Source organism: Centruroides sculpturatus, unplaced genomic scaffold (genome assembly GCF_000671375.1).
Source record: "Centruroides sculpturatus isolate CEXI.00-Female unplaced genomic scaffold, Cexi_2.0 scaffold115, whole genome shotgun sequence".
Lineage (NCBI taxonomy): Eukaryota > Metazoa > Arthropoda > Arachnida > Scorpiones > Buthidae > Centruroides > Centruroides sculpturatus.
Window position 1 is genome coordinate 1024070 of NW_019384545.1, and position 15177 is coordinate 1039246.

Here is a 15177-nt window from a genome sequence, read left to right on the forward strand (position 1 = left end):
GCTGCTCGCATATCTGAACACCAACGTTCGGTGGCACTTGGCAATTGTGACACGGAACTTTCCAAATTGGTGATACAACACCACCACGTAGCGCTTTGGAATCGAGTGGAAATACTCAAACGCTGTGATGAAGGGAACTTGATATACATTTGGGAGGCCCTCCTCACAAAACTGCTCTCCCCGTGCAACACCCCTACCCTCGATTTACCGGACGTCTGGATTAATTTATTCAGGCGGTTAAAAAACCAACAATAATTTTGCATTCTCTTCCCGCACCTCCTACATGATTCAAAGCACATACATGTCGGCCCCTTTATGTGCGTCTGTTTACGTGTGTTATGTATTTTAAATTATGTCCCGCGCTTTAATATTTAAAATTTAAATTTTAACATAAACTTGCACTTGTGGATCTATTCCGATCGGTTTCTATGCTGTCTATGTTAAGGCGCATGCGTGCCAAAAATTTTATACGTATTTACAAAGTGTTTTAATTTAAATTCTAAAAATTTAATTGTTCTTAATAGACATCTAATTGGCTCTCATGTTATGCATGTTAAGGTGCACGTGCGCCAATTTTTCGCGTTCACAAAATAATTAATAGCCACTCCAATCGATGTTTATTTGTTTTAAAACGCATGCGCACCAATTTTAAATGTTTAATTCTAAATATTTAAATTTAAAATCTCTTTTTTGTATGTTCAAAAACGGCTAGTATCGTTAATGTTTTAAATTTAAATGTATGGTTCGAATTCTTTATTCGAATTTAATTTTACCTGAAGACGACGTGCTTATTTACGTCGAAAGCGCTCGTAAATTAAAATAATTTCAAGTATATTTAACGCCTCATAGACTGACGTTCTTGGAAGAAGAAGTTTTGATTAACATTAGCTACTGTTGCATGCAATACTTCCAGTGACAACTAGCAGCAATAGCATATGTAGACATTCCTTGTAAGGTGGCAAGACGGAAAAATCTTTTCCTTCTTCATTTAGAGCTTGTTTCCAAGCAAATTATTTATTTATTCCATATTGGTCATCTTTTTAAATAACATTTTGAATTGCTCCAATAGATCTTTTCTGAAGTGTTGCAATCTGTCTACAAGATTTTCCTTGTTCATGATACAAAAAGATTTTTCCCACTTCTTTTTCACTCAATTCTTTCCTTTGTGACATTTTGTAAAAACTTAAGTCAAAATTATTCAATTATTATGATGGAATGAATAAATGATGCACATTGAATTATATAATGAAATACATATACTATATGTATAATTATTTTACAGCAGATTTGGTTGTATTTTTATATTAATTCATCACTCAGAAATTGATTATTATTTATGAATATGATGTATTTGTGAGTAACTACTTATAATGACGAGCTGATCAATTGTTAAATTGGTATAAATAAACATTGTGTGAGATTACACACAAATTTCAAGTATATGTATAATTTTTTTACAGACCTTATATTTTCTAATGTTTAAATACACTAAAAATACAGTACCATAAAAAGCTAATGATGTTAGAAAACAATGAAATCAAGTCAAAAAGTCAAGATTTTTTTCATTAAAAAAAATCAAATTGAAGTATATGTTCTATCTAAATAATTGTTGAGTGCAAATGCAATAAAAAATAATCATGTAATTTTCATGATGAATAAGTTATTCATCACGAAAAGTGAGATAAAAGACAGAAATAATCAGTTTAAAAACTGTTAATACTATCACTTTTTTCTTTTGGATCTATTTATTGTTTTTTCTTTGAAAAAATTAAATAATTTAAAAATAATATTAAACTCTAAAATTAAACAATAATCTATCAAAATTTTCACACAACTTTAAAACTAATCTCAACTATACAATAAAATTTTCTCGTAAGATACTGAGTGAAATATCTTTACTTTTCTATAAAAAAAAAATACTTAGTATCCTTATATTGTGAACAAATATAAATTATAAATTATTACATGATACAGAACAAATTGATAATCTTTTTTATATTAAAAAGTAATTTTGCTAACTTTACTTTAATCTTCTTCAGTTACAACTTGATTATAATTAAGTTATAACTGATGAAGAGTTGTCAAAAGAAATGAATTAACTTTTTACTTATGAAATATTTAGAATATAATTGTCAATTTATAAAGTAAGTCATTCAATTATTAAATTTAATCAAAATAAGTTTATTTTATATCAAAACATAATCTATATATATAAAAATGAATGTATGTCTGTCTGTCCTTCATGCATTACCACACCGTTTATCCAATTGCCATGAAACTTTGGGAAGTTGTTTAATATACTCCTGCGAAGGTTTCTGGCATAGTACGTTTATCCTACGATAGATGGCGCGAGTGTATACGAACATTTCATGGAGTTCGATCGATTTCAAATTGCGAAGACCATTTCCCTCCTTTAAAAAATATCCCTATATATGCATTTGTGAACTGTTATTTACGATATTTGTAATAATTTTTGTTTAATCACTTTATTTCAACTTTTTTTTGCTAATTATGTATTCGCTCGAACTTCGTTAAAACCTTAACTGTACCCCGAACAACAACCGAAGTTGTAGGAAGAAATTCGCGTATTTTACCGATCTAGGTATCCCCCTTTTCCAAATTTTAATATCGACTCAAAATAATTTAAAAAGACAAATTACAATAAAACGGTTTATTATCCAACTATCAGAAATTTCACAACATGCCAAGGAAGAGAGGAAGGAGCAATTAAATAATTAAAATTATAAAGGATTAAAAAAAATATATATAAATGGGGAATATCGCGCTTCTGACAATCGCTGCAAGTGTGTGGGCTAAATTTGGAGAATCCGTGCTTCTCGCATGGACAACTGTATGTGGCCGGCTCACGCGTCGAAAAACCTTCCGATTTATTCGTGTACGCACCAGACGGAAAAACAAAAAATATCGTGCATCCACAAACACTCCAATAAATAAATAGAATTGAAATGACACTTTGAAATGTTTTCCCGACAAAAATGAATAATAATAATAATATTATAATAATAATAAATTTCAATAAAAATGATAAAATGTAAATTGAATTTTATCATAACGAGTTTACTTGAATTTCGTTTCTTCTGAGATAGCAGCAATGCGCAATGAGTAAGCTAGTTCTAAATAAGAATGACTTATGACAAATGAGTCCAAGATAAATTACTGTTGAAAATATTTTATTCAATTTATAAATAAATACTTGCTTCAGTTTGATCTCCACATGGTAAATGAGCTACATCTTCAGTTAATCCACAGCAATAAATTGCTTCATAATACCTAAAACAAAATTTCATTAAATATAACAAACAATTTCAAAAAGCATCAAAATTATTAAGAAAATTTTCAAATGTTGGTCAGTCCATTAATAGCTATCAATAAAACACAGGCTAGATATAAATTATTAGAGATGTTTAAATGAAAGATGTTTTTAATTCTTCAAAATCTCCAAAACAATATAAAAATGCTACAAATAAAACAAATTTGAAACTTAAGAAACATCAAAAATATGCTTCTTTTATTTTTAACTCTCTAATAATTTCAATAAGAACAAAATTTTTAAACAAATTAATATAACACTTATCTAATATGATTCTAACACAACCTATTATTAACATATTAGAACACCTAAAAATTCAAAATAAAACCTTAAATTTCTACACCACAAATATATTACTATGGTCATACATTTAATGTATTTTTTAAATTTAGTAATAAATTCATGTAGCATTAGTATGCTTATTTTGGTATATAATTACAAAATTTCTGTATTAATTTATACACTTAAATATATCACGATCATAATCAACTTTTCAAAAGATCAATGCTTTCAACTATAAAAATAACATTTTAAAATTTTATTACAGGTTTATAGATGATATCAATTATATAAAAATCAAGAAATTTCTGTATTTAACATACCCTAGTAGATTATGAAGAGAAGCTTACAAAGTGTCAGAGGTAAATGTATACTGTACTGGTTATATGCTGCATAATTTTGGATCTGCAAATTACAATCAAATGGAAATTAATTGCACAAAAATTAATACGCATTGTCAAATCACTTTCAATTAATGTAGTCCTACTGTACAGTTCTGTAACTCACAACTAGGTATGTTGTGAGAAATTGAACTTGTTCTATTTAATACATGAAATATTTACCAGTTTATTATTATTGCTATGTTTTATTTTATTTAAATAAAACTAAAAATTACAATAAAAAAACCAGTAATATGACTTATTTTTGCTATCATTTGTATATTGAGTATAAGAAAAACAAGTTCAATCCTTATGACATACCAGTTAGTTACAGAACTATGCAGTTAGGCCTACAGTAGTTGAAATAGTGATTTAGTGTCCGATACTCTGTCTACAAGCTTCTCCGCACAATCTCCTATGATATACCTACTTTTGAAAAACTTTGTATATATGTATTAGAAACTTAATTAGTGAAATAAGCTAAAAATTCAAATCAATATTTAAAACACATAAAATTAATAATAAATATATTTAAATTATATTGTTAAAATTTTCTTTATGAATTTGAAATTATTAAATTTGACAATTTGAAGATATTACATTAACATTATTTACATAAAAACAAAACTTTACACATATAATCAATTAAAATGAAAAATTTGTTTATATTAAATTTAAAATATTTCATGATACCTAGCAGAATTTATTTAAGTCACTTAGTAAACTAAATTCTTATTTATATATATTCACTTCATTTCACAATTTGATGTAAATATTTATTAAAACAAATATCTTCTTCATTTATTATAATTAAATTCAAGTCATTTTTATTATAATGAAAATATATATTTGATTATCTGCTTTTGGCAAAATATTATTATTATTTTATTTTAAAAAGTAATAATTCTCCATAGATCATTGACCTAAATACAGTATGACAATTTCATGTTAGATTCAGGACAATGCTTAATATGCACAAAAACAGTAGAAAAAAAAATTCAGAAAATGTTTATTTAATTAAAATTCATTATAAAAAAAGAATCTAATAAATAATTAACTGACTCAAGCTCTATTTCTTTATTACTCTATGTAATTTCAGCATTAGTTTAAGTTGAAAAAATTTTTAATTTTTTAAGTAACTTTTGCAAACACAAAGAATAATTTAATAAGTAAGAAAAACACAATTTACATCAAAACTGTCTAAAAACATCCAAAATATCTCTAGACAAATATAGATTTTTTCAATTATCACAAAACAAAAAATCAAAATTTTAAAATTTCATTCATTTTTTAAATATCAGTTTAAATTGTTTTAAATAAAAAATAAGTTAATATCAATCCATAAAAAAATGTATAATAATTTAAGTATAACTTTAGTTAAACTATATTTGAATTATAGAAAACAGTATGAAGTCCAGATTGTAGGTTTTTGTAGGTTTTTATAGTTTTATATAGAAACAAAGATTACTAATCTTTCTAAATTTATTATTTAAAAATAAGGGAAATAATCTAAACAAATAAACTACTTTATCCAAATAACTGATAAAAAGAGACTAACATTATAAATAGAATTCCATGTGTGAATATTATAGTAAATAATCATTTAAAAACAAATAGGAATTAAAATAAATAGCACTAATGATAAATTTATATACACATACTTCTAAATATTTAAAAGAAGTTTCGATGTAAACAGATGTACAGATTTTGTTAACATTCATTGTAGCAGAAAGCAGAGACAGATAAATAAAGCAGATTTCTTGCTGGAAAAAAGGAAATGATAAAAGGACTGATATGCATAGAGAGTATTTGTTTTAATTTGCAAAATGTCATAATAATAAACATACATGAAAGTATTATTTCTTAATAAAACCTATTACTAACCGCTTAGAATTAAAAGGATGACCAAAAAGAATGTTTTCACGAAGAGATGTCTGTAATATCCATGATTGTTGTGGAACATAGGCACAGGATCCTCGAACAGCAACTTGACCATGTATTAATTTCATCTGTAAGAAATAATTAAGATAATATTTTATACATTAATTTCAATGATATTCTGTTTATTTTTTATTAAGTATATAGAAAAATATAAAATTAAATCTCCTTCAGACTAATAAAAATAAAAAAATTTTATTTAATTACATTTACTAGTAGATACCTATTTTAAAATCATTATACTCCATAGAAGTTCTCAAAGACATTCATATCAACTAGATAGCTGTGCAGATATTAACCATTATTCTTATAAATATTGTAGAACTTATATCAATTACACAATCTCTTAACAATAATATTACATAGCTTTCAGTAATAAAAATAAAATACTACCTGTCCAAGAAGAGATAAAAGTAATGATGATTTTCCACTTCCAACAGATCCACAAATACCTATTAATTTTCCCTACATTAAAAAACAAAATTAAATTAATAATAAAAATTAAAATATATGCTTGATTTTATATTAACTTGAATAATAAATATTGATATCATCAATTATATTAAAAGCCATTTTATTCCATATAATGTATAATTTCATTTAAAATTATTCAAATTCTTTCAAAAATACAGTATTGAAAATGGCATTTTGTATATATTTAAAATGTTTAAGTAAATAAGTGTTCACTACTTGCTTCTATGTTTAAAAGCATAAATCTGTTTAGTTATTTCATCTCAATATTATTTTTCACTTGCTTATTTCCAATTACAGTGTTATTAGCATTCATTATGATTTTTCTGCTCAATGAATGATTTCAATATTTAAACATGTTAAAAACTTAATATTTTTCTGTATGTACAACAAATTATTTAAAGTGTAGACAATTAGAACAGAATGAAAATAAATTATTAAACATTTAATAATAAAATCTAATTTATTCAAATATTTTTAAAAATTTATTCATTAGTATAATTTTACATTTTTTATAAAGCTAACTTCAATTTTAAATATAATCAGTACAACTGAAATTAGAATAATTAGTTATTACTTTTTAATTTAAAAATACTTTGTTTTATTGTAATAGCATAAGTATTTAAAATTCACACATACTTTTGGAATAATTAATGAAATGTTTCTAAGTACATAAGTTGGAGCAACTGGAGTAACTAGAGCTGTATTAGGAGATACTTCATCTTTCAAAGAATTTTCTACATCAATTACTAAGTAAAAAAACAAATTTTTATTATCAATTTTTTAAAATAATTAAAACAAATATAATTTAGAACAACACATTACAAATGAAAAGTACTTAATAATACATTTCCCCCAATATTCAAAACTATATACAAATAGAATCTGCTTATTGTGATCACAGTCGTTTAAATGTTATCAGAATTAGCAAGACCCAAAATATACCAATAAAATTTATTATTTATTGTAACCAAAATTTTGGTTATGCTTATCATTAGCTTCTGTAAATATGCATTTTTAAGCTTCTTTTCAAGCTAGCAGTCTCAGTAAGTGGCTGTCAACCTGCAATCATTATCAGTTGTTGTTATCAGTCTTAACCAGTGCTTTAAGTATTCAACTTTAATCATTTTAATTATTTGCTTGTAGTAAAGTAGTATAAATTGTAGAAATTTCTTACTTCAATTACTATCTTTGACAATTGCTAGCTATTGTCAAAGATAGTAATGCAAAAAAAAAAACAACAACAAAAAATGCAGGCAAATAGCATTGTATGAATTTGTGTTTATTAATTATAAAATTGTTTTAAGATATTCCTTTAATGCAGAGTCAATAAGATAAGAACTTCCATTAATTTTATCTTTATTTGTTTTCCTTACTTAATGTTCTTATTCAATCATCATTAGTATAGGAAAGCCCCAAAATAATCACTAAGTGAATTCTACTGTATTTGCCTAAATAATCAAATCACATTACATACATGCCCATATTTAAACTTAATCACCATATGGCAAAAATAATTTAAAAATTGAAAATATTCAGTAAATAGTCATTATTAAAGTTCTGATATAAAAACAGATGCATATTTTCAAAATGTCTTGCATTCTGTCTTCTATCAAGAAACTATCAATCTGAAGAAAGCAGAATACAAAACAAGTCTCATAATTCTATTTTAGTAGTCATTAAGATTAGAAACAATTCTCCTCATAAAAAATATATGATTATGACGATGACGATTAATTGATATTCATACACTACAAAAACTATCATTAATAAACTGAAGATTTCAAAACAAAAGTAATTGATACAAAATTAAAAAATGTATTTAATTGTCATTTTTGATTAATTTTCATTACACACAAGTTGATTTAATTAATGTCATCTTTAATTAATTTCTATTAACCCTTTAGAAGACATAACCCTTCAGTAATGGTGACATCATTCACAAATGCATACTACAAATTTGCTATGGTTCCAAACCATTTCATTTTATTATGACAATAATTTATATATTAAGTAAACAGGACATATACTTGTTTAAAAAAAATAAAATGATTAATGCAAATTTTCCTATTTGAATTTTTTGTTAAATACCATTCAAGAAATTTGTATTTTAAGAGATTTTTTTTAATTGGCATTTCATTCATTTTTATTTTGCATATTTCTCTTTAATAATACTATGTAGATCAGTCATGAGCATCCCACAAAGTCCTAATATATAGCCTCTAGGGCTTTGGCAATTAATTTTACACTGCTAGAAATGGAAATCCCAACACCAAGGAGTTATAATAAGTGAATGAAAATTATACAGACTATTTATCTACATAATTTATTACATTGACACCAGCTTCAAAATCACAAACCACATGATGCATGTACAGTGGCATAGCAAATGCAAATTAAGAGTTTCCAATAGACACATGAAGCTGATTATAAGCATTAGTATCACTGTGAAAAGATGTAGTAACATTATTTACAATGTACAGAATGCTTGGAAAGCAACAGCAAATTCCATATCAACAATTAACCCAGTTTTAACAGGACCACATGGTTGGCCACAAGAGAATGAATTTTCATTTTGTGAGATCATGAAAAGAATGGATCAAAGTGTGTCCATTTTGTGAAACTGTTGGCAGCAGTGGTCCAGGGAAGACACTGCTACCAGAAGACCAGTGTCTGGACCCTCATGGGCCACTGGAGGGAGAGAAGATTGGCACATAAACAGGATTCCCTGGTAGACTGGAGAGAATCTGAGGCAGAAATTCAAGCAGCAGTGGCATTCAGTGTCTGTTCAGAACAGTCTATTGGAATGTGCCCTTTGCTCCCGGTGTCCTGTGGCATGTTGGCAGCTCTCTCCTGTCCACTGTCAGATGAACCTTCAATGGTGTCTCACAAGAGCCCATTGGAGAGCAGAATGGAATTCTGTGTAGTATTCACAGACAAGAGCAGTTTTGGCCTTGGTATCATTGATGGGTTTACATGGATCAAGAGGAGGCCTGGAGAACGTCTACTGGCAAGCAGCACTATTGTCAATATACCAGTTTAATCCTAGACATCATGGTATGGGGAGGAATTTCTTATGATAACAGGACCCCTAGTGGTTACCCCAAATACCATGATAGCAAACCGATTTTAAATAAAAAGAACATATTTTACTTAAATTTCTTATGACTGCTGTTTATTTATAAATATTATAAAGTCTCTGTAAATCCGGACGAAAAATATATAAATTTCTGGTTTAGCGGTAGACCATCACACAGCAGATAGCTAATTACTTCTCTTTATTTAATCACTGTATATGCATTTTTTAATCACTGTATATGCACCAATTGATATTAAAAAAAAATGTTTATTTAATGGAAATAAGAAAAATATATAGTAGAGTTACAAATAATAGCAACCAGAACATTGCACTTAATAAACTTAATCAGAAATTTATTCTTAATAGTTACCCTAATTACACATTAAAAAAATGGTATAGTAATTGGGAAAGAAATAAATTTAATACCAAACAGAATAAAAAACAAAATTACAGTAGTTTCCCTTATATAGATAGTATTTATAATAATTGTTTAAAAATTTTAAAGAATGAAGGTGTAATTTTGGCCCCATCCTTGACAAATAAACTTTTTCATAATATTAAAATACATACAAATTCAAATAAAATAGATAAAAAAGAAAAAATAGGTACTGTATATATGATAAATTGTAAATGTAATATACCAGAAGTTTATATAGGTGAAACANATAAATTATTAGAGATGTTTAAATGAAAGATGTTTTTAATTCTTCAAAATCTCCAAAACAATATAAAAATGCTACAAATAAAACAAATTTGAAACTTAAGAAACATCAAAAATATGCTTCTTTTATTTTTAACTCTCTAATAATTTCAATAAGAACAAAATTTTTAAACAAATTAATATAACACTTATCTAATATGATTCTAACACAACCTATTATTAACATATTAGAACACCTAAAAATTCAAAATAAAACCTTAAATTTCTACACCACAAATATATTACTATGGTCATACATTTAATGTATTTTTTAAATTTAGTAATAAATTCATGTAGCATTAGTATGCTTATTTTGGTATATAATTACAAAATTTCTGTATTAATTTATACACTTAAATATATCACGATCATAATCAACTTTTCAAAAGATCAATGCTTTCAACTATAAAAATAACATTTTAAAATTTTATTACAGGTTTATAGATGATATCAATTATATAAAAATCAAGAAATTTCTGTATTTAACATACCCTAGTAGATTATGAAGAGAAGCTTACAAAGTGTCAGAGGTAAATGTATACTGTACTGGTTATATGCTGCATAATTTTGGATCTGCAAATTACAATCAAATGGAAATTAATTGCACAAAAATTAATACGCATTGTCAAATCACTTTCAATTAATGTAGTCCTACTGTACAGTTCTGTAACTCACAACTAGGTATGTTGTGAGAAATTGAACTTGTTCTATTTAATACGTGAAATATTACTGGTCTTTTTATAACTGTTATGTTTAATTTTATTTAAATACAATTAAAAATAATAATAATAAATCAGCAAAAAGTTATTTTTACTGAAATCAGAAATTCTGACTGAATAAAATCTGAATTTATTTGTTCCAAAAAAAACTTTTAACATGAATGAATTATTCATGATATTTGTAAATATAGAAACTTTAGTATATTTATAGGAATAAATAAATTCAATTATTTCATAAACATCTATATTATCCAGAAGTAAACTAATGATAAACTAACAAAACATCAAAAAGAAAACTCAGCAACTAAATAATTTTAAACTTTTCTTCAGTACAATGGCAATAATTCCATCTATATTTATCTCCTTGTTTCCATCTTATTACTTCCTTTTTATTTATTTATTTATTTTTGACAGGGTTTATAGTTATTTTATGCAGCAAATAAACAGGCAATAAATAAGACTGGGTTCCTTTCTTGATCTTATTTAATACCTGTCATTTTAAATTCAAACTGTTTGGCTATTCTATTTATTTGTTTGATTTCCAAATCCAAATTCTCCTAATTCACATTGTATACATCTGCATTCCTGTATAAGATCCTAAAAGCTATAATTTCATATTCCTGTGCAGTGGTTTATCTAGACTTTTTTCGACATGAAGCTTATATAAATTTTTCAGCCTTCTTTAAGAAAAAGAATACAAAACTAGGTATGAAAATAAATATTTACTTAAAATGAGTAAAGAAATCACAACAAACTATAAATTTGAAAAAAGGTAGCAAATATCACAGACACCATAAATCCAGAAAAATGACATCCTTTCTTAAGACTTCCAATCTTGAACAAATCTATACAGTCGATCTCCCTATAAGATATAGATACGTTCCAATTTATTAGGAATCCGATTTCTTACAAGTTGTTCCAATCACAGCCCGACACGTGTCAAGTTTACGGACTACGGCTGATTGAAAGGTTTTCTTCCATAAAATTAATCGATTCTACACTNTTTATTATCAATTTTTTAAAATAATTAAAACAAATATAATTTAGAACAACACATTACAAATGAAAAGTACTTAATAATACATTTCCCCCAATATTCAAAACTATATACAAATAGAATCTGCTTATTGTGATCACAGTCGTTTAAATGTTATCAGAATTAGCAAGACCCAAAATATACCAATAAAATTTATTATTTATTGTAACCAAAATTTTGGTTATGCTTATCATTAGCTTCTGTAAATATGCATTTTTAAGCTTCTTTTCAAGCTAGCAGTCTCAGTAAGTGGCTGTCAACCTGCAATCATTATCAGTTGTTGTTATCAGTCTTAACCAGTGCTTTAAGTATTCAACTTTAATCATTTTAATTATTTGCTTGTAGTAAAGTAGTATAAATTGTAGAAATTTCTTACTTCAATTACTATCTTTGACAATTGCTAGCTATTGTCAAAGATAGTAATGCAAAAAAAAAAACAACAACAAAAAATGCAGGCAAATAGCATTGTATGAATTTGTGTTTATTAATTATAAAATTGTTTTAAGATATTCCTTTAATGCAGAGTCAATAAGATAAGAACTTCCATTAATTTTATCTTTATTTGTTTTCCTTACTTAATGTTCTTATTCAATCATCATTAGTATAGGAAAGCCCCAAAATAATCACTAAGTGAATTCTACTGTATTTGCCTAAATAATCAAATCACATTACATACATGCCCATATTTAAACTTAATCACCATATGGCAAAAATAATTTAAAAATTGAAAATATTCAGTAAATAGTCATTATTAAAGTTCTGATATAAAAACAGATGCATATTTTCAAAATGTCTTGCATTCTGTCTTCTATCAAGAAACTATCAATCTGAAGAAAGCAGAATACAAAACAAGTCTCATAATTCTATTTTAGTAGTCATTAAGATTAGAAACAATTCTCCTCATAAAAAATATATGATTATGACGATGACGATTAATTGATATTCATACACTACAAAAACTATCATTAATAAACTGAAGATTTCAAAACAAAAGTAATTGATACAAAATTAAAAAATGTATTTAATTGTCATTTTTGATTAATTTTCATTACACACAAGTTGATTTAATTAATGTCATCTTTAATTAATTTCTATTAACCCTTTAGAAGACATAACCCTTCAGTAATGGTGACATCATTCACAAATGCATACTACAAATTTGCTATGGTTCCAAACCATTTCATTTTATTATGACAATAATTTATATATTAAGTAAACAGGACATATACTTGTTTAAAAAAAATAAAATGATTAATGCAAATTTTCCTATTTGAATTTTTTGTTAAATACCATTCAAGAAATTTGTATTTTAAGAGATTTTTTTTAATTGGCATTTCATTCATTTTTATTTTGCATATTTCTCTTTAATAATACTATGTAGATCAGTCATGAGCATCCCACAAAGTCCTAATATATAGCCTCTAGGGCTTTGGCAATTAATTTTACACTGCTAGAAATGGAAATCCCAACACCAAGGAGTTATAATAAGTGAATGAAAATTATACAGACTATTTATCTACATAATTTATTACATTGACACCAGCTTCAAAATCACAAACCACATGATGCATGTACAGTGGCATAGCAAATGCAAATTAAGAGTTTCCAATAGACACATGAAGCTGATTATAAGCATTAGTATCACTGTGAAAAGATGTAGTAACATTATTTACAATGTACAGAATGCTTGGAAAGCAACAGCAAATTCCATATCAACAATTAACCCAGTTTTAACAGGACCACATGGTTGGCCACAAGAGAATGAATTTTCATTTTGTGAGATCATGAAAAGAATGGATCAAAGTGTGTCCATTTTGTGAAACTGTTGGCAGCAGTGGTCCAGGGAAGACACTGCTACCAGAAGACCAGTGTCTGGACCCTCATGGGCCACTGGAGGGAGAGAAGATTGGCACATAAACAGGATTCCCTGGTAGACTGGAGAGAATCTGAGGCAGAAATTCAAGCAGCAGTGGCATTCAGTGTCTGTTCAGAACAGTCTATTGGAATGTGCCCTTTGCTCCCGGTGTCCTGTGGCATGTTGGCAGCTCTCTCCTGTCCACTGTCAGATGAACCTTCAATGGTGTCTCACAAGAGCCCATTGGAGAGCAGAATGGAATTCTGTGTAGTATTCACAGACAAGAGCAGTTTTGGCCTTGGTATCATTGATGGGTTTACATGGATCAAGAGGAGGCCTGGAGAACGTCTACTGGCAAGCAGCACTATTGTCAATATACCAGTTTAATCCTAGACATCATGGTATGGGGAGGAATTTCTTATGATAACAGGACCCCTAGTGGTTACCCCAAATACCATGATAGCAAACCGATTTTAAATAAAAAGAACATATTTTACTTAAATTTCTTATGACTGCTGTTTATTTATAAATATTATAAAGTCTCTGTAAATCCGGACGAAAAATATATAAATTTCTGGTTTAGCGGTAGACCATCACACAGCAGATAGCTAATTACTTCTCTTTATTTAATCACTGTATATGCATTTTTTAATCACTGTATATGCACCAATTGATATTAAAAAAAAATGTTTATTTAATGGAAATAAGAAAAATATATAGTAGAGTTACAAATAATAGCAACCAGAACATTGCACTTAATAAACTTAATCAGAAATTTATTCTTAATAGTTACCCTAATTACACATTAAAAAAATGGTATAGTAATTGGGAAAGAAATAAATTTAATACCAAACAGAATAAAAAACAAAATTACAGTAGTTTCCCTTATATAGATAGTATTTATAATAATTGTTTAAAAATTTTAAAGAATGAAGGTGTAATTTTGGCCCCATCCTTGACAAATAAACTTTTTCATAATATTAAAATACATACAAATTCAAATAAAATAGATAAAAAAGAAAAAATAGGTACTGTATATATGATAAATTGTAAATGTAATATACCAGAAGTTTATATAGGTGAAACAGGTCGTAAATTAGAAAAACGTATTAAAGAACATGAGGCCGCTATACGGTTAAAAAATAATAATTCACCATGGTATAATCACGTAATTCAGAATAATAATTGTAAATTAGATAAAAATAATGTACAAATATTACATAATGAAAAGAATATTTATAAGAGAAAATTTAAAGAGCATGTTGAAATAATGAAATATAATAATAAAAATAACAATCAATTAATAAATGTATCTAACGGAATGCAAATAGATCAAAGATGGTATTCTGTAATAGAGGAAATTGACAGATGATGTCATGACGTAGAATA

The 15177-nt window shown here is 26.6% G+C and overlaps 1 protein-coding gene across 1 annotated transcript in view; it reads right to left on the bottom strand.

Moving 5' to 3' along the window:
* Positions 1 to 15177, bottom strand: part of LOC111623471 (multidrug resistance-associated protein 5-like) — a gene marked incomplete at its 5' end in the record, with an annotated part of 99144 nt that overhangs the window by 48089 nt on the left and 35878 nt on the right. The window contains 4 exons of the mRNA XM_023366055.1: positions 3219 to 3291; positions 5875 to 5999; positions 6322 to 6393; positions 7039 to 7148. Coding sequence (XP_023221823.1) covers positions 3219 to 3291; positions 5875 to 5999; positions 6322 to 6393; positions 7039 to 7148 — 380 coding nt within the window. The remainder of the gene's footprint in view (positions 1 to 3218; positions 3292 to 5874; positions 6000 to 6321; positions 6394 to 7038; positions 7149 to 15177) is intronic.